Raw genomic sequence first — 25,968 nt, 5'->3', positions numbered from 1 at the left:
CATACTACAGAAGTTTGTTTTATTAGTATTTATTTGTGATTAAAAATTCTTTTATCTGATATCTTTTATCAGTACAAAGCAGTACTGATACTGAACTTTGTTTATACCAAAGCTTCCACTGAAGAAAAGATTCCAATGAAATAATTTAGCCAACAGAACCATAAAATTGAGAGAATGATTTAAAGTGCAAGTTATACTAAGGCTGACGCTCTGTTCTTGAAGAGTTACATTGATGTGGTAAACAACTCCTCTTAGTATTTAGGTTCCTTTGATATGTAAAGATTTTTAGTATTTTTTCAATCTTGATTCATTTTTCATTCACTCCTAGCAAGTGGATTCTAAGAACACTAAGTCTGCCTGAGAACTATGTGTAGAATTCTTAAGCTTTGTGATAACCTTTTAAAACTCAGTGACAGAGTATAGCTAGAAATTAGAGTTTTCTTCTTTTCATCCATTTGTCCTCATTCCACTCCATCTAATCTAACAGATGCCAGTTTGAGGTCTACAGATTACTACTATCGTGACTCCATGATAATTCCAAGGGATTGGTCGCTAGTTTTTGGAATTATAGAGTCTTCAAACTGTTTTTAACCAGAAGTCTGAAAAACACAGGTTGATGTGTGATCTAAAATACATAAATACTTAAAAAAACCAGCATCTAAACATTGAAAGGCAGTATTGAGTAAAATGCCAAAATTCAATGCCAAAATAACTTACATAACTAAGCGAAATATATTTCTGAATTTATATTCTTTGAAAAGGTAAAAAATTAAATTTGTGAAATGATGCTAATAAATGCTTTCAATAAAAACATGATTTAAAACTCACATTCTTGCTTTTAGCTTATCTTCTAAGAGACTTAACAAACACCATTGATGCTGCAGACTTGGAAACTCCTAGTCAGGCAGCTGAAGGTGAAGAATGCAAGAATGCAACTGTCCTTGTAAAATAATTTTCACTTACATAAACAGTATGCAGGGAGGACTTAGGGCAGAATTAAAAGTAATACTGATCTTAAAAAAAAAAATAACCAAAAAACCCCAAACAAACAACAAAACACACACACACACACACACACACACACACACACAAAAAAAAAAAAAAAAAAAAAAAAAAAAAAACACACCAAAACCCCACACACCACAAAAAAACACACCCACCACCCACCCAAAACAAACATAAAAAACCCCATTAGAAAATGTCAGGAAAAAGATACGTGTAAAATGAGAGCGAATCATGGATGGCTTGAATGCTGGAGAAGAATCTTCACCTTCCTGAAATATGATAGTGACTATGTCATTTCCAATATGTCGCTTCCTTTCTACCTGGAAAAAAAAAGGAAAAGAAAAAAGGAAAAAAGAAAGAAAAAGCAAAAAAAGGAGATAGACACGGTAACTTACAAGAGATAAGTAAGTATCTTAGCAATTCTGTGACAGAATAGTAAAGCAATATTCCTAAACTGCAAACAGAAAAATTACAGTTAGCATGACTGAGGGTAATACAAAATCATTACCTAATTATAAGCAATTAAACCTAGCAATGACACGGTGCACACATGGCAGGTTCTAGAAGAACAGATACTGCATATATTTAGAAGAGCACTCATAGTTTCCATAATAATTATTCACGAATCAGTTACGGAACCTCAAGCATCCCAAAAAAGCAAATCTACCACATGAAATAAAAGGAAACAAAACTGGTGCCGAGTTATTCTTTAAAAAAAACCAAAATCCTAACTGGCCTCCATTTTCTTCTGTGACCTTGTCATTGGTCCAAGCAAAACTATGAGAAGACTGACATAGAAACAGAAAAAGTACATTTTAATTATATGGTGTAACTAGATTACTGTGAGAACACCTAATAAATAATAAACAAAGTAATTTGTAAGTAATTTAGACAAATCATTATGGATGTACAATGTATGGTAACCACATATGCCTGTAAAGTTCTTCTCTTCATCATAAATACAAAAAAAGGCTTGAGCAATGTATGACAGCACATTTGAACAAGAACCCACCTAGTTAATCCATGACAGCGTGACAGCACTTCTTTACGGTTACCAACATTAATATGCTCACAAGGGAAAATTCTTTCAAGCTACACTAATCGCTACTCAAGCAGGAGTTATGTGTTACACACGTAAATATTCCTACAATTCACGAACAAGGCAAATTTCCAGTCTTCCTAAAATTTTTGAGGTAATAATTACAGCAGTAAAGCTCTTCAAGTCATCTGAACACCACACTTAATCACTTGTCAGTGAAGCAATTTAGATCTTCTTCACAAGTATCTTTTGTACCTTAATGGAAATGATAGGATGCATTATTTCTAATAAACATAATGAATTTTTCAGCATTAGGTAGAATATTGAGGAAAAAAGCACACAAGTCTCAAGGCTTACATTTCTAAAATATTAACGGACAAGAAGTCCTTTATTTCTTATAAAGTTTTGGACCTTGTGATGTAACAAATTAAATGGGGAAATCAAAAAGAGAGAGAACCATGTACCTGCTGCTTGTTCTCTCTAGAATACGGTAGCATGGTTGAAACATGGAACATAATTTCATGCCCTTGAAAAACTGTATAGATGGAACAGGTTCCTGTTGTATCATCTGCAAGGGAAGACAACATTTTAAGGAGGAGTATGTCCTTTAAGTTTTCTGAAGATCAAAAGATACTTCAAGTCCTTCTACCAAATATTTTTCAGTTATCCTTTTCTGTCTGATCCATTTTAGAAAATGTCCACATTGCATGTTTCATGTGAGACCAAACCCAAGTTTGCAACTAATCTGCATATTGGCACTTAAAACCTACGACATCTCTCACCGACCCTCCTGAAATCACACAGGTCTTCAAGCCACAATATCCTACTATCACGAAGGAAGTAACATGTCAGGTTATTGTTCACCTCATTCCAACTTGAAATGCAACTGTTCACCTTGATAATACGTGTCAAAACTGCATTCCGTACCAGTGATTTAAGTTGACCTGACTCTTTCCTGGTGAAGCAGAGCATTTAGTGTACATAAGAGGAAGTCCATTTTGGGATTGTTTCATGACTATGATATATACAACACGCGCAGTATGCAATAAGAAAAAACCTCCAGAATGCAGCTCCATTTCCCCGCCTTTACTGCTTCAGGTGAGTTCTTACTTTTAGTGTCCAGTCCTCCTCTGTAGCCTGACCAGCCTTTCAAAGTAATTGTGTCACCCAAGAGATGCAAAAATCGTTGAAAGCTTTCACTTCCAGATTCTATATGTGGGAGGGAGAAATATTATCAAAAAAGCACACAAATGGTAATAGAACATGTCTTAAATATAACCAAAATAAGGAAATGGGTCCTGCTTCCAGGACACAAGCTCCAGCTGAATTGGTTTCCTTCCACATCTTCCAAGCCTACTGCCTTTCTGGAAACAGCATCCCAACCTTGCAGAATAGGCATTATCACGTGACATTAAACAATGACCTCTTTTGCTAACACCAATGCTGTTCAAGTGCCTAGGAGAATATGACTGTGCTGTAGAAGAGTGAAAGAACTACAAGCAGTGAGTTTATGAGTTGCCTCCTTCAACTCCTTCTTTTTTCTATATGTTACGTCACACGGTCTATTTCTACAAGAGGGATTTCACTCTTTCAACCTGTAATAGTAGGCTTCCTACAGCAACTGCTTACAGAATTAGAAAGCCCTATGCTACAATTTTTCCCCCAACACATGAAACCCAACAAAATGACTGCTCATACAGCCATTACCTCCCTCCTTGCTTCCAGCTGTAGGCACTATATTCCTTTTTTTATTATCCAGATTAATGACACAATTAAGGAGAAGGTGAAAAACTCACCGTTACTGAACATTTCATCATCTGTAAGCTGGCCATCCTTAGCATAAAGGACTCCAAATTTAAAATTCACAGAGCCCTGAGAAATAAAACCAAGTATTATGTGATAAACACACAATCAAATGGAAGACCTAAAATTTTGTTTTCTCTAAGGACTTTTATAAATGTGTCTTTGTATATGTTGGGGGTTAGGTTTGTTCCTTTTCGCCTTAAAGAATTTCTTCCTCATAAGTTGCTAAGAGATAAAGTGCTGGTGCTTAGATGGTGCTAGACCCACACAAAAGTCGTGGCCGGGAGAGGGAAGACCACACGAAGTTTGGGGGAGGGAAAAGGACAGGGCTGGGGGAGCTGAGGGTTCTTCCTGCTCTCAGCATCGGAGAGGAGGGTCAGGCTGCTGCTTGCTGAGGGAGGAGTCCACTGTCAACAGAAAGCCCGGTCCCGGGAATTCTACCATCATCTGCTCGTGTGCCCAGGAATTTGAAGCCCCCTTTGCCTGCCCTGCCCTGCTGGAACTGGGCCAGCCCTGTCCAGCCGTCGTGGCTTCTCCAGCACTGCTCATTTTGCAGGGACACCCTCCTGCCTGCCGGGCCATTCTCCCTCCCTGCCGGGGACATTCTGCTGTCCCAGCCACCAGCCCGTGAGTTTCCACCATTCCAGCTTAGTGCTCTTGGAGTCCCAAGGGATCAGACTGCCCTGGGCTTTGTGAAACAAAGCCCCTCGAGGTTCCTGGTTCTGTTTATCATTAATGCTATAGTTGTTGTTTGTTTGCCTTTTTATACTTACTAGTAAAGAAGTGTTATTCCTTTCCCCATAGCTCTGCCTGAAAAGGCTCTTTAATCTTCTAAATTATAATAACTTGGAGGGAAGGGATTGGAATTCCCCATTCCTAGAGAGGCCCCGCCCCTTCCTAGCAGATGCCTGTCTTTCGAACCAAGACAGTATACATCCCACACATCAGAACTATATACCATCTCCTATATAGCATCTCCTAATACATAATAATTTACCTTTAAGCTTTTATAGTATAGCATAAAATTATTAATCTAAATTGGTGATCAATTATTATGAGGTCATAAGTTGGTGCTTAAAGTTATTTTTGATATCATGTTCTAAAAACATTAATTTCTTTACTGTAATCAACAATTGTTTTCAAAGTCATCATAAGCATGTCAAAATACAAAGCCGTATTCACTGGACAGGTCTGTGAGCTAGAAGTGGTTAAGTTTATACTTGCCTCTTGTTCTTCAAGAACCAATAAATCCTGTAAACAAAAAGAGTATCTTTAGCACACTCATGTTAAAGATTCCACAAGGATGTGTTTGTGAGTTTTGATTTGAAATGGCCAGCTCAAAGGATAAAGACAGTTTAAGCAGTATTATGTATAATCATCATTGTTAGCCGCTACTGGGAGAAACAAACTAGTAATATTTATACTTAATTACTTATATTTCCAGAAAATAATAAAGAAAAAGAACCAAACAAAAAAAAAGTCACTAGCTACCTTTTGTATCTCAGGATGAAAAATCTCTCTTGGGCTCTTCTCAAATTTATCAAGACTCATAGCACTGTAATGCAAATGAAATAGCACTTTATAGGGCAAGTAAACATTTCAACGTTGAACTGCCAACTGATTGCAGTTACAACCGGTTACAAAATGAATTGTTCAAAGAGCCTCTGTTAAATGGAATGTTTCTTTCCATGGAAAGAAATGCCATTTCTTTCCCAAAATACTAACTTCCAACACTTTCTAAACTTCTTTTGTATTTTAAGAACAGAAATTAGTAAGACCCTGTGTTTAAATTTATTTACTTATAAAGCATAGAGCTCTACTACATCACCCTTCGCTTTGCCTTTAAACATAATTGCCGTCAGCACTTTAGGAGGGCTAAAAAACCCATTCTATTTTTTGAGTTCTCTCTCCTCAAATAATTCAAGGCAAGGCAAATGAAAAATGAGAAGTTCAGCATCAAATTCACACAGCAATGATTCACAGGCAGAACAGAAAAGGTATTCACATAAAAACCAAGATCAACTGCCTCCATAAACAGAAGTATCTAGTATATAGCATTTTTGTCTTAACTCATACTTCTGCATTTACTATTGTTTTTACGACCCTTCCCCCCTCCACCCCTAAGCATTATAGAACTGTGCAACATGTCATGGAGCATCAAATGCAATCTGCCTAACTAACACAGAGGTGAAATCCTTCCGCTGTTGCTTTTCTTAGATCACAGTGCAGAGATGATTTTCTTTAGTTCCTTTTGAAAGGTACTAAAGCATTCAGAAGAATTTAGAAAAAGGACATTTATTAATGAAACCAAAATTCCTTGAGACAGTCTGTACCTAGATCCACACCAGGTGTGAACTGGTTGAAATGTCAAAGGACTATCTATCAGGCCTCAGGGACGGTAAAAGCAAAAAAATATTGTCATGGAAGAGTTTTCAGTCCAAGCTGAAGCAGGCAAAAGAAGATGGCATTTATGCAACTGATGGCATGTGACACAGACCCTGGGAGAAACAAGGTCTGAAACAAGCCTACTATCTTCCTCTGCAGAATACTGGAGCATCACAGGATGGAACACATCAGGGTGTCTTAGCCACAGAGTGACAACCCTAGGTAACAGACGACAGTTTCTCCACCCTGGGATGCCTGACAAAATACACACTTGCAGGTGGAGTGGAGAGAGAGGCTGGGCTGGAAAGGGATGTTAGGAAGAGTGACTTGAGTGACTGGTGGGCAGACACAGAGAATCAGGTACTCAGGCAGGTGGAGAATGCAGCACAGACAATTAGGAACACTATTCGAGCCAAAACGTTAGGAGTCTGAAGAGGGCACTTAGCTCAACTTGATGAAGAAGATGAAAGGTATCTCAAGTGTTTTCAGTTCACCATCCTGATGCTCCAAAACAGAGCCCCAGCCCAGGAAATCAGATTTAAAAAGTGAGGCTCAAAGGCCTGATAGCCTCTCAGGCAAATTCAGTAGTCTGGGACCTCTCATAAATCTTGTGCAGTAGCAGGAACATCCAGATCTGTTGGTAGTGACTTCACACCAAAACATGGTCTGCTTCCAGAATTCTCCTTTCACATAGGCACTGGCAGTGTTAACCGGTGGCCCAGCTTCAATCAAACAAGAGACATTTGTTCCTACTCTGTAGAGATTACAGGTTTTAAAAACCTGCAAATCACTCAATTACCTGGTACGAACTATTTGTTTACCAAAAGACACTTCTAATGGGTTCCTAGGTATACAGGCAAATATCTAAACTGACAACTTATTTGTAAATACGTACCTTAATATAGATTTCACTGACAATGTTTTCGTGGGACTGTAAGGGAGACATATTTTCTGAGTACCCTGTAAACAAGAAAAGCAAGGATATATTACAGGACATACCAACTTTTTCTGCATATTCAAATAGCAATAATAATAAAATTTTAAAAAAGGAAGAAACCTACAGTAATTTTGCTTAGCTATATTTACTGCTCATTTAGGCATCAACAATTTAGGCATCATTTCTTTAAAAAAGCAGTTGTTCAAACAATTAGAAAATACATGACATTACAGATTTCTGTCAAAAAGTTCAGCAAAATGTGATCTGTAAATTTAGTTTCATTTTATCTACTATGGTAGAATTAGAGGTTCTTATTTTATAAAATGAAAATATGTAATAAATACTGGGATTCTGGAGAAAGAGGAAAAAGCATATGATAAACATATCCAAAACAAACAACCAAAAAGTCAGAACAGCAATTAAGTATTTTTTTCTTACTGTTTTTCTCCAAAGTATTGAATGGTACTGAGGAACGCGCTGATTATTTTGGTCAGACAGTACAACAGACAGTAAGAAAGGGTTCTTCTCTGCATCTGTACCTATATAATTCTGATGAACTGTTGGGATTCAAAAAAGCAGCACTATCAATCATAAGGAAGACGCACCCGCCCACTCATTTGCAGAATAAGAGTGACGTCTACAAATATATGCATTCATACATTAAAAGCTACGTACTTGTATATAGATGTATAAAAAACCACCCCAAGAGCTAAGTACAGCTTTCAAACCCAAGGACGTGATTTCAAAACGTCCCTTTTTGGTAGCAGGCATTTCACTTCTCACAGACACCCATCCTCTGTTTTCAGGTTAAAAACACACGATTCAAGGACTTGTTTCATGGACAGGACAAAAAAAATGTTTTCATAAGAAATTAACACCATACCTTTTTCCATATTGAAATAATTCAAAACTACAGTACATTTTCATTGGTCCAAATTCCAATCCATCTGCAAAAAAAAAATTACCTTTCCCTAAAAAATACTTGAGATACCATCTCGTATGATACTCTGGGTTTTCCAAATGCACATCCGTTCTATGCCATGTACCTGGAGCGTAGTCTGTATTCTGAAATAGAATTGGGAGACTGTTACATTAAATGCCCAGTGAAAAAAAGAGGACAAAATATAGACAGAAGCAAAGACTGGCTGATTCACCTGAAATTTTAGCTGTACACTGCTTTTTAAAAAGCAAGAATTTCTCTGATGTCAGTTGGTGTGTGGCTGAAAAAAAAAATTTCCCTCTCATTTACCCTTTTTTGTAATTTCTCTCTAAGTAGACAAGTCTTGTCCTAGTGTACCACTCCTATGGGTAGTGTCTTATAATGCCAGTGAAAAGGAGGCCTTTCAATGTGAAATCTGAAGACAAACCTTTTTAAAATGTATGTGAATTAATGCCTTCAGGTTTAATTTTCTAAATTCTTCCCAAAGTAATCCTCAAAGTCTCTTTGCTTGACCAAAGCATGCTTTGGAAGTTCTTCAGTGCTGCTTCTCATAAACTAAGGTAAATTCCCAAGCATCCCTCAAGTCCTTTCCCACTATGAATTAACACGCAAAGAAAAAGCCATTCTCCATATTCCATATTCATTCTCCATGTGGCCGTTCGTCACCCACTCGACAAATCTTTCTGTGATACGAGCTTTTGCACTGCACGAAACTGAGCTAAAAAGTCAGAGGACCAAACGTGACCTCCCCAAAGAATCAACACAGAATAGTTAGATTGCTTTCAACTCTGCAGCCAGTGCTGATGCAAGCAGATGTACAGTAACAGGTTGCTGATTCAATATGCACTTTACCAAGATCTTACAACTATTTCTAGGATATGAGGTCTTCTTTCTTCCAATAGTAAGATGGTATTTACAGATGAAAAAGTTTTGCAAAGGGAGATAAAAGACAAAGGTCAGTGGAAACGTGTCACTGGAGTAGTTGCAGGGACACACCGTGAGCTTAGCAGCAAGAAAGATGTAGGGAATGACTCTCCGAGGCTCCGCTCAACTTGTTTCTTATTTAAAGATAAGCACAGCTGCCAAAAGACAGCTAAGGGTCAAAGAAATGAAGCCAAGGAGCAAACTTTAAAGCACAGAGGTTACCTTGAACATCATAGTACCAACAGGACAGCATATGTATAGAGCGATGAACTAGAAACTGGGAAGTGTCATTCAGAGGTATTTTTCTCCGAACACGATCGAGCGAGCAAAAATGTTACCAAAACGAAAAAAAAAGCGCCAGTTTTCAAAGTCCTCTTCCTTAGTAAATGACTGCAAATGCATCTTCCATAGGTGAAAAATAACTGAACAATTTTTTCAGCTTTCTATGAATATTTTTGAGCACTTACCTCACCAGAGGAGCCATTTTCCACACGGAACCGTCCAGCTCTTTGAATGGCTCCATCAGCATCGCTAGATATAAGCTATAAGAGAGTTTAACATAGAGGTTCTATTTCCAAAAATAGCCATATGATCAGCCATCAAAGCTTACTACCATTTCTTTTTGAACTTAACGTGAATTTATAGCTATAAACAACTTTCCATTTTCCAGCAAAAGAGTCTAGGTACGAGGAAATAAAAGAGCCTCTTACCAGAAAACAGCTTACTCATATTTTTGGATTAAAACACCACATCTTTTATGCGGAACGTACGGAAAGGAAAGAAAGATACCCGGCGTTCCCGCAACACAAATTCCAGCAACCAGGCCACCAATTTACACCCCATTTATCTACACATTCATAAATATACTACCCAAGAAGCTTAAAATTACAATGAGAGGTATTAGAAAACTTGTGATTTCTTCCCACAGTAATACAGCTGGAGTTCATTTTCCTAGCTCCTCCCCACTTCAGCTATCCTACAGTAAATGTCTGTAATTTCCTTATGACTTCGTAATCAGAATGACACTGTTTTCACTACTGACATATTTTCACAGCAGAGAAGAAATTTATCTATGAGAAAAATGAAGTGCCAACTTAACCTCTGAATTTCAAGAAAATGCAGAATAACAGAAAGATTCTAGGGAACCGTTTTAGAAATTCTTATTCTGTTCTGACTAGTTCATTCAATGTTAAGCCCTTTCCCGCTATGATGGGTCGTGTACATATAAAATTACATACATACATATGTACACATATGAGCATATATAGAGTTTATAACTTACATCATTGCAAGTACTTCATTAAATACTACCCTAATATTTTGCCATTTTCAGATTCTAAGAGGAAGAAAGGCTCCATTTCCATCTGGAGGTAAACACAGTATTTATATAACACTTTCTTTCCTGTTCCAATGAAATATTAATTAATAAGGTAGTAAAAAGACATCCTATCACTGGTCTGATGTATATCTATTCAGAAGCTGCTTTATATTAGCTAATAACTTTCAAATCCAGCTGAGAAAGCATATTTTCCAAACTAGATCCGATTTTTTTACTTGGAAATGAAAAGGATTAGAGCTCTGCAATATAAGCCGATAAACTAAAGGATGGGCTACGTATACTTACAAGCTCCACAGACCCATAATGCTTTCTGCTAAATTCTCCGCGTCTGCAACCCAAATCTTCAGAGACAGAGCTGGAATAGAAACACTTCATGAGCGTTCACAAGTCAACTAGCCTTACGTTTCCCGCAACGATATACCCCGCCGATAAAAAAAATATAATTTCTGCCGAACACGGTTTACAGCATATAAACTCGTCGCTGCAGGGAACGCTTTTCACAGCACGCACAATTTCTAGCAGCCATCGCAGTCCAGCTTTCACGTTACTCCAAAAGGAAATGTCCGTGCCCTGACTGGAAGCAAAAGCTATGGTTAAATGAAATACTTAGGCATGATGCAATCAGAGTTCCAAAGCGGGTGGTGGCTCATAACTGTGTTTGAAATGTAAACTTAATGCTTTAAAGAGGACAACTGCACTAAACAACTCAGTAAGACCACACTAAAGTAGGTTGCTACTGATTTTTTCTGTCTTTTTTCAGCCTACACACAATGAGAAATGAAACCAGTACTTTAAGAGCACAAGGAAACAGTAGCATTTCAGAGGTTTCTTTCTACCACCTTAACAAAGATAGCAAACAAAAGTAATCCTAGAACACAAAGTTCAAAATCTTCCTGCACTACCACTACCTCACACCATCGTATCGCATTATGCATCAACTCTTCACAAACTACACTCCAATAATTTGAAGACACAGACCGTCTTACCGCACCCTTTGGTATCAAAAGCATTTTTCTGACAGCACTCTCAATAACTAAAAAACCAGGAGTATATCTGAGCTAATGAGTAAAATAAGACTACTTTACTATCAATATTCTCATTCATGTCCCAACTCAAACTACCTAAAACATAGCTAACCTTTGAAAACTGCGGCAGTCCTTTTAAAAATCAGAATTATACCTGAGAGTTAATCTCTGCTTCTTCTCAACCTAACTACTTTATATCACACGTCACCCGCTTCGTAACTATAGCAGAATCTCACACCAACATCAATACTACAGGGACAACTTGATAGAAATTAGGCATCCTAGCTTCAGTTTAGGCACACGTAAGATTCACATTATCACGCTAATCACGTAACCACGTATACTCCTTAAGGAATTCTTGCCTGCATACCTCTTTGGCTCTCCATTCCCGGTTACCACCAAGATTTGTACTCAGCTCTCTGACATATCACATCTGCTAATTTAAAATACACTGTGATTGAAATCAAATGTTCCTATCCATTTTCTTCATCGAATTATATCCTTCCTCAGTCCTGACCTATATAAGAAAAATGGCTGCTCCAGTTATGACAATTTTAGAGCAGTTTGCATCCTATTATGATGAACTGGCAGCACTGAAGAGGTTAGTTCATTGGTGCCTCAAATTAGCTGCAGTCAATAATTTAAAATTTACTTACATTACAAAGTATTTAAATACAGACGCACCTTTATTCACATGAATATACCTAAGCAGCTTCCATGCATTCGTCCAGCATCTACACAGTATACTCCACCTCTCTTTCCCATTTGCCTGGAAACACAGGTGCAGTTGTAAAAATGAACAGTAATGACAAAGAGGAGAGAGGACTAGCTTCCTCCCGTTTCAACAGAAACTCCTACAAGACAGTTCTGAAAGTTCTCTGAACAAAGAGGCCCAATTAAATGCATCTTCTAATCTAAACGCCTACGTTTTTAGGATCCTAGCGTGGAATCACAAGATTTGTCTTTCAGAAGTTCGACACTGGAAAGCACTTTACTTGGGGGTCGGGAGGGTAGTGGCAGAAGGGGCTGAGTTTGCAGATGGCACCTGCGTGATGAGAAAGATACAGCCCGCATGCCCCTCGGGCTTGCTATTCTCTTTATCATCTATATGTTGTCAGTATGGGCCAATCTGTTTTCATTTAAGAAAGAGTCACGAGCACTAAGGCAGTCAGCAATCGTGTAATTCTAGCGATATCATCCAGTCCTATTTGCTGGCACGAGCGCAACGCAGAATACGCTGAGAAACCGACTCTGAAGAGGCTCGTCTGACTCCGCCCACGGCACCTGCAGCAGCCCGAGGGCTCCTGCTGCTCCGCTAGCCCGAGGGCCAGCCGCCGCACACCGCGGGAGCGTCCAACGCCGCTCGCCCTGGCCGCCGGTCCCCGGTCCGCGGAAGTAAAGCACCGCCTCCCTCGCCGCCATCGCCGGTCGGCAGCGCTCCCCGCCCCGCCCCACCCGAGCTTGGCTCCAGCCTCCGGTACCGCTGAGTGAGGCCGAGGAAGCGGGTGGGCGCTCCTTCCGTGCTGCCCAGCTCCATGCGGGCGGGCAGACGGAGGCTTTACCCCTCCGGCGTCGTCCCTGCGGCTCCGTCCCGCGCGGGAGAGGCGCCGGGAGCTCCCCGCGCACATGCCGCTACGCCGGCGCAGGCTCCCGCGCACCCTCCCCGGCCCGCCAACCACTCACACGGCACGTCGGTCGTTGCGTCACCCGCTGCGCCGCCCGCAGGGCCCGCCGGGAGTTATAGTCTCGGGCTGCGAGCCACCGGTCTGTTCTCCGCGCCCGGGAGTTGCACTCCCGCGAGTGGAGTGAACGGGTCCTTCGCCCCTGTGCGGGGAGGGACCTCGGTCAGCACCGCCCCTCCAGAATGCCGGCTTTGGAAACGTCAAGGTGAGACGTCTTTTCAGACATCTGCTATGAGTTTTCCATGGAAAAAAACCCTATTGTACACCAGTATTCCTGCAAGCGGCAGAAACTAGTTAATTCCAAGACAGCGAAGCGGGTGGGTTTTCCCTATCCCTGCGTAGTGCAGGATCCTCCTGGAGCTGTGTTAGGCAGTGGCGGGAGAGGAGAGCTGCATTTCTTTTTGTATTACTATTTATTTTATTTTTTATTTTTTTACTTTTGTAATTTTATGTTATTGAGTTTTATCTTTTCATTCAATTTTCCTTGTTTTGAATTTTTAAAAAGGTTTTCTATTTAATTTCTTCTATCTTTACATTTTAATTTTATTTACTTTTATTTTAACTTTTGTTTTTATTATATTTTCTTTATTTTGTAATTACTTTTACTTTTAAAAATATGATTTAATTTTTATTTTTGTCTTTATTTCGTGTTTTTTAATTGTATATATATTTTATTTATAATTTTATTTAATTTTTTAACTTTTTAATTACTTTATTATTATTGTTATTATTAATGTTTCCTTTTTTTCTTTTTTTTTTCCTTACACTTTCTTACCCCGAGTATGTGGCAGATTGTCTGTTGGCAACAAAGAAGCTGGAAAATGACAGCCGTGGCCACCCAATGAAGGCCTGGATATAATCGAGAGAGAGCAAAACCTCTGTACTTTCTGCTCCATTGAAGAACCCGAAGGGAGAAAGCTGTAAGCGCCACGGTGCTGTTTTTTTCCTTTTTATCCTCTAACAGGTCTCATTCTACCCATGAACAGTGTTAGCAGCCATCAGTTGATGTCGGGGTGTATTTCAGAGGTAGCAATAAAAGAAAGTAGATTTTTTATTATGTAACTCTCCAAACCTCATTGTTTAGTTAGAAAGAAATCCAAAACAAAGCAACCAAAAAAACAAAACGAAATAAAAACCAACAAAAAAAATCCCCCCAAAACAACCCTCCCCCCCAAAAAAAAACCACAGAAAGAGAAAATCTGCCAATATTATTTTAAATAGAATGAAATTTTTACCCTTTAGAAAAGCAGGCTCATTTAATTCTAATTGATTGTGGTTCTGATGTGTCAGGTTAATGAATGCATATAGTTTAAAATATCGTTTACCATATAAACAAACAACCACAAAATTTAAAAATCAATACAAAAATAGGAAAGTATAAATAAAAAGAGCAATGTAAAATATGAAAAATAATATCAGTAATACAAATAAATACAATCTCTATTATGACACGCTATGTGTATTATATCTAATATACATAGGTACGGATAGAAAACAGAAATGGTAATGATAAACATAATAAATACTAAAATTTAAAAGATAGCCTAGCATGAAGGCTTTTTTGGTTTGAATGTGGCGAGTGGCAGGGTTGTGGTAGTTGCGCTTGGGGGTCTTTTGGGGCATTTCTTTTGGAGGATTTTTGGGCGGGTATTTTTGGGCCCGTTCTTTTTTGCCTCTGTTCTCTGCCTGTGCCCGAGGCCGGGCTGAGCTTCGGGGCCGTGCTGCCACCGTGTGGACAGAGAGCGGTACTGCAGCCCCCCCCGTGCCCGTCCCCGCCGCGCGTGGGAGCGCCGGGCTGTGAGCTCGGGGCAGTGCTGTGGACACAGAGCGGTCCTGGGAAGTTCTGAGGGGATTTTGGACTTCCAGGGGGGAAATCTGAAGGAAGTTTAGGACTTCTGGGGGACTTGTTGTAGGTGCAAACCTCTCCCTTTTCCCTTTCAGGTCTGGTTCTGTCTGCTGTTGTCATCGTGGCCGAAAAAGAGGGGAACTGAGGGTGCCAGGACTCACCTCCCCCCCCAACCCCCAAATAAAATCCCTCAAAAAACTACCAACAAACGAACTTGACTTTCGTCCCGTCCCGTGTCGCCCTCCCCAAATTCGGATTTCTGGGGTCTCCCAGCGCCCTTATTGGGGCTCCCCCCTCAGGGCTCCCTGCGCTGCCACCTTCCCACGAGGTCGGCGAGGATACGATGGCCCCCAGACGTGCGGGAGCAGCAGTTGGGAAATCATGACGGGAAGGGTCCGGTCCCCCACCTGCCATCTCTATGACTTCCGCGTGGCGAAGGGGAGTCCCGGTCCTCCGAACATTCGAATAACTGTATGATTCCGATCGGGCGGGGGGCGTTTCCGGTCCTCTACTCCTTATCTCTATGATTTCCGGTGCTCCTCTTTGCTGTCTCGATGATTCCGACAGGGCGGGGGGCGTTTCCGGTCCGCCACCCCCTATCTCTATGGTTTTTCTGCGTGGCGGAGCGGCCTTCAGGGGCCCCTCTTTGCTATCTCGATGGTTCCGCGAGGGCGGGGGCGTTTTCGGTCCGCCACCCCTATCTCTATGGTTTTTCTGCGTGGCGGAGCGGACTTCAGGGGCCCCTCTTTGCTATCTCGATGGTTCCGCGAGGGCGGGGGCGGTTTCTGGTCCGCCACCCCTTATCTCTATGGGTTTCCACGTGGCTGAGGGGCGTTTCCGGTGCTCCTCGGCCCCCCGAAACCCCCCATTCCTACCTGGATCCCTTCAATTCCCCTTGGGACCCCCCCCAAATTTCCTCTGCCATGTTTTCCCCCCTCTCCGATTTTTGGCGAACCCCGAATTCCCCCCGGGCCCCCCCAGTCCCTTCCCTGATTTCGGCGCCTCCCGAGGCCCGTGGCTCGGGGGGGCGGTCGCGACTGGGGCTCGGAGGCTGACCCCCCCCCGGGTTTGGGGGCGCTGCCCCGCGGTGCCGGGGTGGCCCCTGCAGCCGCCGGAGGAGGAAGAGACCCAGAGGTGAATTTGCGGGGGAAATCTGGGGGCTCGGGTGCGGATTTGGGAGTTAATAGGAAAAATGTGAGGGTTTGGGGGTGGAAATGTGGGGGTCCAGGAGGGAATTGGGAGGGTCCCGGGGAGCACTTGGGGGCTCCCGAGGGGATTTTGGGGAATCGAGGGGGAGTTGGGGGGGGAATTTCGGAGCTTTAAGAGAGGAATGTGGGGCTTGAGTGGAAATTTTTGGGCATATGACGGGGGTTTGGGAGATTGCCAAGGTGGGATTTGGGGGACTGTTATAAATAAGATTGACCAAATTCAAAGTATCAAAATTTAGAATTTTATTTTGAGACAAAATATCAGTCTCGGAAAGCCACAATTTAAAAGGACAGCGCCGAGCCCGGGATCGGTGCCGGGTGAACGCGGATAACAAGCTCTGTCAGCCTGGTATCCCCCCCAAGTTCACAATTTCTGGTCTCCGGCTGTCCCTTTTTATACACAAGATCGCGGAGTGAAGTCCGAAATTCTGACGTTATCCTCTCCGAGGCGTCTTCATTAATTATTCAAGTCCTGGTATCGGAGGTCTGAATAGACCGGTAGGGTGGAACAATGCTGTTGATGATCGGGTCCGGGTGTGTCGTGTATATGTTAATTTCAGCGGAGACGAGTAGAGATATCCATCTGAAGTGATTATCTTGGTCTCCGGACTTGTATCTTCTTCTTCCGTGGTTCTTTGTTTCCTTTCAGGGATTCCCGGCAGCAATAGTTTCAAGGCCCCCTCTCTGGTAATTCCAATCATACTTTCCTCGTGTCCCTCCTGTGCTTCCCAAGCCAGGAAATTTCTAATTTTTAGTTTCTACATTTTACCTTTACTTTATGTACATTTGAACACATTTCTAACATTCATATTTTATACAGTTCAACATTTACCTTGTATAATTTGATAACACGAATTAACTTTAGCACATTTATCACAATCCCCCCTCTTCCAAATTCACCAATTTAATTCGTGTTCTGGTTATAGTCTTTTTTCTCTGTCAAGATAAAAAAGCCTCTTAACTATTATTCTGTTAACCTTTCCCCTGTCGTTTTGTTCCAATATGTTCTCTCTATGTTTCCTCCCTGTATCTGGGCTTCAAATTTTTCTAACACTTGAGCCGCAGTACTTCTTTCTTCGGTTAAATTCATAATTTTTGAGGTGGCTTTTTCTTTGGCTAATCTTCCTGAAGCTAATTCCGGATCCATAGGAAGGGCTGCTATTTGCATTCCCTGGACCACAGTGTGAATTAGTCTTATTAGGCAAGGTATTAAACAAGGCAAGAACACTAACCCAGCCACTGAGCACAGGATAAAGAACCCCACCTTCTTCCACCAATCTCCTGTTCCAAATATTTGATCCTACCATGATGCTTTTAGGATCGAATTCCATTTCTGCACTGGGACGTGCGCCACTTTTTTAATTTCTGCAGCCAAATCTCTAATAGTTTCTCCATAGTCATTGATTTCGATACAGCATTCTGAGTCATTAAATTTCCCGCACACACCCCCTTCCTCTGCTAGTAAATAGTCCAGAGCTATTCGATTTTGGTATACGAAAGCTCTCATTTGTGAGTGTTGTTTGGCTAACAATTCCAGGGCGTCTGAAGTGTGGTTAGACACTATTTCTACTACAGCCTGTAGCTTGATTAGCCGGTTCAATAAGTATACTGGGGTCCTGTAACCCCAACTTCCATCCTGTGCCTAGGTGGCTGGACCATAGTATTCTATGATGCGCTCTGCAGGCCATTCTTCCTCTCCCCATTTCTGATTCTCTCCCACTTGTGGGAGTCCTTTCTTTACCTCTCGCTTTCTCCTGCTGAGGGTTTCATACAAAGGGGCCCCTAGCAAATTGCTACCAGTCCTGGGGAGTGTAAAGAAAGAGGGTCTAATCATACCTAGGGTACAGGACCTTTTCCATTTCCGGGGCAATTCACTGTAAGCTCTTTTCCCACAGATCCAATAAATCCCGCTGGGAGCTTTCCATTTAATGTCTATATTTTCCGGTTTGTCCCAAAATTCCACCAGTTCAGTTAAGGAGTAATATGGGTTAGCGTTAGTGAGTTCATGCCAACAGAGTTCAATTTCCTCTACCCAATTACACTTTCCTTGCTTCTCTTTTCCCCAGTACCCGTTTGGGGGTTCTGGTTGCCACATTTTGGATCTGTTGTTGGAATTTACAGCCAGAGTGGATAGACAAGGGGTGTATCCCACTACATCACTGTACACATTCCCTTCCCTACTAATACAGATTGTCCCTATTACTCGTTCATCCAGTGTCCACCCTCCTGGCCGGGTTAAAGTGTTTAAGATTTTATTATCCCATTTTAGTAACTGCTCAGGAGTTAAACTCTCACCTTTCCATGGCCATCTTTCGGCGGATTTTAGTCCTCCGCAGATCCAACAATTAGTTAGCCCTAACTCGGTAGCAATCTCCTGTACTAAATCCAGGAAAAGATTTTTGCTGGAAGTAGCCAGACTCCAATCATTAGACTGTTTTTCCAATTGATCATATTGTTCACTTAATGTCCTCATTCTTTCCTGCTCCATTCTCTTTTTCTTAGCTGCCAATTCTTGTCGTTTAAATTCCAGGGCTACCTTTTGTATCTTGTTCTCAGGGTCTAACCCTTCCTCGTCCTTGGAAAAGCAGAAAACTTTATCTATTCTTAAACAAACCCTTTCATCATTCTCCCCCAACATATCGAGTAATATAGGTCCATTCGCTAAAGTAGCTGTTTGCAATTTCTCATTTTGTCCTACCCAATATGTTTTCCCGTTCAAGGCACACATCTTCAGTTTCCTCTTATCATAACATAAAGGGTTAACTTGGAGATATCCCACAAAGGTACTCTCCTTTTTCCCTCCAATCCACACAGTTTTGTTACATTCTTTGCATGTTGTGATCAAAGGAAGACTGCTTACTTCTCTCCTTTTCCTAGCCGTTGCCATCGGGTGATTGGATTTGTTCAATTTAACCCCTCTATTCTACTGACGATTCTCCCCCCTTTTTGGTGTAAACCAGTCTACTCGTACTCTGGATTCTAAAACTCTGTTCCGGGTAAGGTTTGGAGGGACCGTGGGGAGATTAGTTTCCATCCCCATCCCCTCTTGGGGTTCGTGGAGGCCATTCGTGGGGCACATGGCTTGACTCAGGATCACCAGGGTTACCCATAGGCCTATCCCTCTGCTCTACCCTTCGCCCGTTGGGTTGCCACCAGCGGCGGGGTAATCCATCTTCTTGGCAGCAGGGATATTCTTCCGGGTCCCTGCCGGTGCTTCTCTGAGCATATCGCCTCTTGTACTGCTCCCACCTCGTTCTCCTTATTTGATCTCCTCTACAGGGTACTTTCAACGTTCTCCTGCACTCAATTACGAGTGGATCCGCCCTTTTATTCAATCCTCCCCTTAACCCTTTAGTGTAATAGTGGAACCACTCAGGAGAATCCAATTCGAACAATCTCGATTCTGTGGCAACGTATAGGAATAGATTGGTAAGCCTGACCTCCTCCTCGTAACAAGGTACACACAAATTCCAAGGTCTAGCCCCCCGGACACAATGAGTTACCCAAACTTGTTCACAATACTCGCATTTAAAATGAACAAAAGGATAGCAGGGACATCCTGCTTGAGTGCAACTTATCCGATAAGCGCTGGTCATTGGGTGTCCCGGTGAATTCTCAGCTTTAAATCTCCAGGTGCAGAGGTGATTTTCCACTGCGGAGAGCTGCTGTGTTGTTCCACCTTTTTCACTCGGGAGCAATGGGTTCAGCCTTTCTCCGCTGTTCTCACGGCAGTATCTGTTGTGAGGAGGACGAGGAAAGGTCCCTCCCAATGCGATGACAGCGGTGCTTCTTTCCACGCTCTGATCAATACTTGATCACCCGGCTGGATCTTGTGGATAGCAAACCCCAGCGGGGTGCTTTGTGCTATTAACCCACGCTTCCGGAGTTCCTGCAAATTTTTGTTAATCACAATGATATAAGACTGGATCTGACAATCCTCCACCCGGGGATGTCCAACTGGCATTCCATGCTCATAAGGCATTCCGTACAACATCTCGAATGGAGATAATCCCGAACCGGAATGAGGTTGTGTTCTGATGTTTAGGAGGGCTAGAGGGAGGCATTTTATCCAAGTCATTCTAGTTTCTAGCATAAGTTTTGACAATTGTGCCTTCAGAGTTTGATTCATTCTCTCTACTTGACCTGAGCTCTGAGGATGCCATGGGGTATGATATTCCCATCTGATTCCCAGAGCCTCTGCTAAGCTTTTTATGACCTTGGATGTAAAATGAGTTCCCTGATCTGAATCAATGGAATCAGGGATTCCATATCTGGGAATTACTTCCTCTAATAATCTCCGTGCTACTGTTTGAGCTGTAGCCCTAGGGCTAGGGAATGCCTCCACCCAATGTGTTAATTGGTCTACTATCACTAGCAGATATCTATATCTACCTATTTTTGGTAACTCTGTAAAATCCACTTGTATTCTCCCAAAGGGGCGATATGCTAAAGGACGTCCCCCTAATGCATTGTGTTTGACCTTTGATTTATTAATTTTCTGGCAGACCAAGCAACTCTGAACTTCCTGCTTGGCTAACTCGAAGATACTCTTACATCCAAAAGATTTCAAAAATTGTTCTGCTAAAGCTTGAGTTCCCCAATGAGTTTGTGCATGTAATCTTTTTAATATGATCCTTGCATAAGCCTTTGGGATCAATTCTCGACCGTCAGTCAATTTCCATTTCCCATCTATTAAATTTCCCCCCATTTTCTTGAAATCTTCAATCTCCTTTTCTGTGGGATGAGGAGAACCTTCTCCAAAATTTTCTGTCCTGCTTTCCAGGGTATCCAGGGTTAGGAGAGCTGCTTTCCTGGCTTCCTGATCAGCCAAATTATTCCCACGTATTCTGAACTGTAGTCCAGCCTGGTGACTCTTTACATATACCACTGCAATAGCTTTTGGTTCCCTTACTGCCTTGAGAATTTGCCTTATTAGATCCTCATGTATTAACCCTTTTCCTCTAGTGTTCACCAGTCCTCTTTCCTCCCAGATTTTCCCAAAGGTATGCACTACTCCAAACGCATACTTTGAGTCAGTGAAAATAGTTCCTATTTTTCCTTTAAGTCCTTTGAGTGCTTGCAACACAGCATACAATTCACATGCCTGAGCTGACCATGAAGAGCCCAAGGGGCCTGACTTTATCACTCCCCCAGTTTTCTCATCTATAATTGCATATCCTGATTTTCTTTTCCCTTCTATAACCCTGGCTGACCCATCTACAAACCATTTTTCCCCTTCTTCGAGCTCCTCGTCCTCCAGATCTTCCCTAATTTTTGTTTGTAATTCTACTAGGTCTATACAGTTGTGTATAGGCTCTGATGAAGCTTCCCCAAACAGGAACCCAGCAGGATTACTTGCTTGTGTTGTCCTTAATTCTAATTCTGGAGCATGAAGGAGAATGGCCTCATACTTCAACAATCTGGCATCTGTGAGCCATTTTTCAGCTTTTTGTTGTAAAATAGTTCTTACATTATGTGGGGTGTAAACTGTGATGGGAGCCCCAAAAGTAATCTTTTTGGCTTCTTCTATCAATAAGGCAACTGCTACTATCGCCTGTAAACATGTAGGCCATCCCCTGCTTACAGGGTCCAACAATTTTGAAAGGTAACTTACAGGCTTCCTATCCCCAGCCCATTCTTGTGTCAATACCCCATGTGCTGTGTGGTTTTCTACATTCACAAATAATTGGAATTTCTTATTGATATCTGGGAGGTTCAATACTGGGGCAGTCACCAAAGCACCCTTTAATCGCTCTAATTCCTTATCATCCTGTTCTGTCCATTTTATCCTCTCTGCAGTTAATTTTTCATACAAAAATTTTGCTTTTTCACTATATCCTTCTATCCACTGCCTACAATAACCTAACAGCCCCAATAGCTGACGTACTTGTCTTTTGGTTTTAGGGGGGGGCAGTTCTATGATTCCAGCTACCCTTGCAGGGTCCAATTTCTTTTTCCCTTTTACTAACCAATGCCCTAAGTATTTCACCCCAGATTCTGTGAACTGTAACTTTTGTTTTGCTACCTTTAATCCCTTTTCCCCTAAAAAGTTTAACAAATCAATAGTGCATTCTCTTACACCTTCCTCTGTTTCACCAGCCACCAGTAGATCATCTACATATTGTAAAATCTTGGTCCCTTTCCTAGGGGAGAACTGACTTAGCAACTTTTCCAATGCTTGTCCAAATAAATTTGGGGAGTCCACGAATCCTTGGGGAAGTGAGGCCCACCTTAACTGTTGTTTCCGGTTAGTGTCTGGATCCTCCCATTGGAATGCAAAAAAATCCCTGCTGCCTTCAGCTAAAGGGCAGGTCCAAAATGCATCCTTTAGGTCTATAACACTGTACTAAGTATCTCTCGGGGAGATCCTATTCAGAAGGGTGTAGGGGTTAGCCACTACAGGGAACCGAGTTCTTGTTCTTTCATTTATGGCTCTTAAATCTTGCACTAACCTATAATTCCCATCTCCCTTTTTAACAGCCAGTATTGGGGTATTGTGTCTGGACATACACGGCTCCAATATGCCTTTTTTGATCAAATCCTCTATTATAGGTTTCAGCCCCCGCCTCCCTTCTAGAGGGATTGGGTACTGCCTGATCCTTATGGGATCCTCAGGCTTTTCAATCTCAATTGATATAGGTTCCATAGCCAATTTCCCCGCTTCCTTCCCTGTGTGCCATACCTTGGGATTAATTTTGTCCTCATCTTCACAGGTTAGTTTATATATACTAACCGTAATCTGTGAATTCCTTATGATGAGGTTGATCCCCAGTGCAACCATCAAATCCCTACCCAGCAGGTTGTAATCAGCCTCTTCTACTAGCAACATATCTCCCAAACAAATTTTATTTTCTGATTCTATTTCCACATTCTTAACTATAGGTACCTTGAATGGCTCCCCTTTAGCTCCTATAACTACCATAGAATCTTTACTTACTCGGCATCCTGGGGGCAGCTGCTTGAATGTACTTCTCTCAGCCCCTGAATCTACCAAAAAATCCATTTTTGTTCCCTGGGGTCCTATCTTCAATGTTATCAAGGGCTCTCCTGATGTTATGGACCCCAAAAGATAGAGCCCCTGACTTCCCTAGTCCTCCCGGAACATCTTCTCATCTCTCGTCTTCTTTGGACAATCTTTTTTCATATGTCCTTTCTTTTTACAATAGAAACATTCCATTCCCTCTATCCATTTTCCTGAAGTCCCCCTTTGCGGGCGTGTGGCTCCCCTCGGAGGTGCTTTCCTTAAGGGTTTCTCCGAAGCTTGTGGGCGTTCCTGTTTCTGGGCTTCCCTTACTGCAGCTACTAACACCCTAGCCTGTATTTTCTGTTTTTCCTCGTCCCTTCTCATGTAGACTTTCTGGGCTTCCCGCAGTAATTCCTGCAATCCCTTCTCCTGCCACCCCTCAATCTTTTCCAGCTTTTTCCTGATGTCCTCCCATGATTTTGCTACAAATTGGGTTTTTAAAAGTACCTCCCCCACGGGAGAATCAGGGTCTGTCCCAGAGTATATCTGGAGGCTTTTTCTCAACCTTTCCAACCATTCTGTGGGGGTCTCATCTTTCCCTTGACATTCCCCAAAGACCTTGCTCAGATTTTGTTTCCGGGGCACGGCCTCCCTTATTCCCTGTATGATGATGTTCCTCATATCAATCATGCTTCTCCTACCCTCCTCAGTTTGAGCATTCCATCGGGGATCTTGGCTTGGCCATTTCTGATCTCCAGGAGTGCTCTGAGGGTTCCTCCGTTCCCATTCCCGTATCCCCGCTTGTCTGATCATTTCCCTTTCCTCCGTATTGAACAAAGATCTGAGAATAGCTGTAAGATCTTCATACGAATAGATGCTAGTTCCTAAGAATTCATCTAGTCTTTCGGAGACCCCTAAAGGGTCATCCATAAGTTTTCCCATCTCCTTCTTAAAGGCTCTCACGTCACTGGTATTAATCGGGACGTTTACGTACCCGATAATTCCGGGAGCAGTGGGAATTTCCCTTAAGGGGAAAAGATTTGCTCTTTCACCTTCCCCTTCACTCTCCGTCTCATTCATCCTCTTTAGTTGTCTCCTAGTCCTCCTAGCGGGAGGTGAGTGTTTTGCTTCTGCCCAACCCTGCTGTGTGTTTTCAGGAGAATTAAAGAAAGCCGCCAGATCTAGATCAGGCAACAGGTCATCTCGGGCTGGCGCAGGGGTGTCTGTACTTTGTGTACCTTTTCCCAGTGACTGAGTGGCTTGTACAGGTTCTAGCGGGGGAGGGAGCCCGACCGGTGGGACCGGGGCCACTGTTCGTGACTCCAACGGAGGGGCAGAGGGGAGAGACGGGGATATAGGAATCCTCCGTCCCAGAGGGGGTCCCAATCTCCCCGGGTTCTGTGGATTGTTCTGCTCAGGGAGGGGAGGGGGTGAGGGTACTATGTAAGGTGGAGGCAAGTTGTCTAAAGGTTCTCACTTATCCCCGGAAACATCGGCAGGGTCCTTTATCCTTATGGGTAGTAATTTTGCATCAATTCTACCCCAGACCCCCGCATATTCCCGTTCTTCCACAGTTCCCTTTTCTCCGACATAACGTACCAGTGCCTTACATATCCATTCTTCAAATGTTCCAAACACGGGCCAAATTACGTGATCCCGTATTTCTACCCCACCCCATACTTCTATGCAAAAATGCACCATCCGTTTCTTGGATTTTCCCTCCCTTATGGGGCATTCTTCCCAATGTTCTAACATCCATCCCAGAGGGCTCTCAACTGGGATTTCAGGGATTCTTTTACCGGTTCCCCGCTTTGGTTTCTTAAGATTCCTTTTGCTAGCTTTGCTTTTTGTCTGTCCCATGGTGTGAGTTTACCAGATACTAGCCCTTTGTGGGTGATCGCTCCCCCCCCCGGGTTTCCTCTGGTGTATGCGAGCTCTCTTCTCCTTACTTCCTTCCCGGACCGTCCCTGGTCCAAGGCTGGAAGGTTTACCAGTCCCCGGAACTCTTGTAAGGACGTAACCTTCCCTCCCAGCCTTCCTGTGACCGACCCCCCTTTCCGAAAACTCCCCGAGTTTTCAGGGCTTAACGTGTGAGGTGCGTTTTACCCCCGAAACTTTCGCTTCCCCCGCAACCGACCACGCCCCTCGCGGGACTATGGAACTGCGATTTTGGGGTCCCACTCGCTTCGTGATAAAATCACGTCTCACTCACACGCTCGGTCACTCCCCACTCAACCACGCAATACTTACAATCCTTTTCCTGCGTGGATTCTTCGTGCACGTAGATTTTTATGAGTAGATTTCTTCACCGCGGCTCCGGAGGTTCTGTTTCCAAAGAAAAAACCTCCCCGAGTTCCCCGAGAGCTCTGACCTCGCCTATCTCCCTTTTAGATGTGGCTTTCGCTGTTTCGTTCGTCGTGTGGTTGATCGGTTCCTCCCGGATACCCCAGTTCCGCCAGGCCGCTGAATTCAGCGGTGCGCCTCCTGGTCAGAGACGGGGGTCCCTCGGGGGTCCCGGTATCACTCCAATCACGTCGGGGTCACCAGAATTGTTATAAATAAGATTGACCAAATTCAAAGTATCAAAATTTAGAATTTTATTTTGAGACAAAATATCAGTCTCGGAAAGCCACAATTTAAAAGGACAGCGCCGAGCCCGGGATCGGTGCCGGGTGAACGCGGATAACAAGCTCTGTCAGCCTGGTATCCCCCCCAAGTTCACAATTTCTGGTCTCCGGCTGTCCCTTTTTATACACAAGATCGCGGAGTGAAGTCCGAAATTCTGACGTTATCCTCTCCGAGGCGTCTTCATTAATTATTCAAGTCCTGGTATCGGAGGTCTGAATAGACCGGTAGGGTGGAACAATGCTG

At 42.6% G+C, this 25,968-nt stretch overlaps 1 protein-coding gene and 1 long non-coding RNA gene across 2 annotated transcripts in view; one reads left to right on the top strand and one right to left on the bottom strand.

Annotated features, from left to right (window-relative positions):
- GARNL3 (GTPase activating Rap/RanGAP domain like 3) overlaps window positions 1-13,043 on the bottom strand; it is a 32,922-nt gene extending 19,879 nt beyond the window's left edge. The window contains exons 1-12 of the mRNA XM_040083386.2: window positions 12,879-13,043; window positions 10,658-10,727; window positions 9,501-9,575; window positions 8,135-8,234; window positions 7,608-7,726; window positions 7,128-7,192; window positions 5,339-5,402; window positions 5,072-5,098; window positions 3,841-3,916; window positions 3,155-3,253; window positions 2,509-2,612; window positions 1,217-1,325 (exon numbers count right to left, since the gene is read on the bottom strand). Of these exons, the coding sequence (XP_039939320.1) occupies window positions 1,217-1,325; window positions 2,509-2,612; window positions 3,155-3,253; window positions 3,841-3,916; window positions 5,072-5,098; window positions 5,339-5,402; window positions 7,128-7,192; window positions 7,608-7,726; window positions 8,135-8,234; window positions 9,501-9,575; window positions 10,658-10,727; window positions 12,879-12,934 (964 nt within the window). The 5' untranslated portion in view covers window positions 12,935-13,043. The remainder of the gene's footprint in view (window positions 1-1,216; window positions 1,326-2,508; window positions 2,613-3,154; window positions 3,254-3,840; window positions 3,917-5,071; window positions 5,099-5,338; window positions 5,403-7,127; window positions 7,193-7,607; window positions 7,727-8,134; window positions 8,235-9,500; window positions 9,576-10,657; window positions 10,728-12,878) is intronic.
- An 80-nt stretch (window positions 13,044-13,123) lies between these two features.
- On the top strand, window positions 13,124-15,449 carry LOC120761757 (uncharacterized). The gene is made up of 3 exons (XR_005703733.2): window positions 13,124-13,284; window positions 13,861-13,999; window positions 15,021-15,449. It is a non-coding gene; the product is annotated as an uncharacterized LOC120761757 (long non-coding RNA).
- The last annotated feature ends 10,519 nt before the right edge of the window (window positions 15,450-25,968 follow it).

The sequence above is a fragment of the Hirundo rustica genome, chromosome 20, assembly GCF_015227805.2.
Source record: "Hirundo rustica isolate bHirRus1 chromosome 20, bHirRus1.pri.v3, whole genome shotgun sequence".
NCBI classification, from domain to species: Eukaryota; Metazoa; Chordata; class Aves; order Passeriformes; family Hirundinidae; genus Hirundo; species Hirundo rustica.
This window is presented reverse-complemented; position numbering and strand designations above follow the sequence as displayed.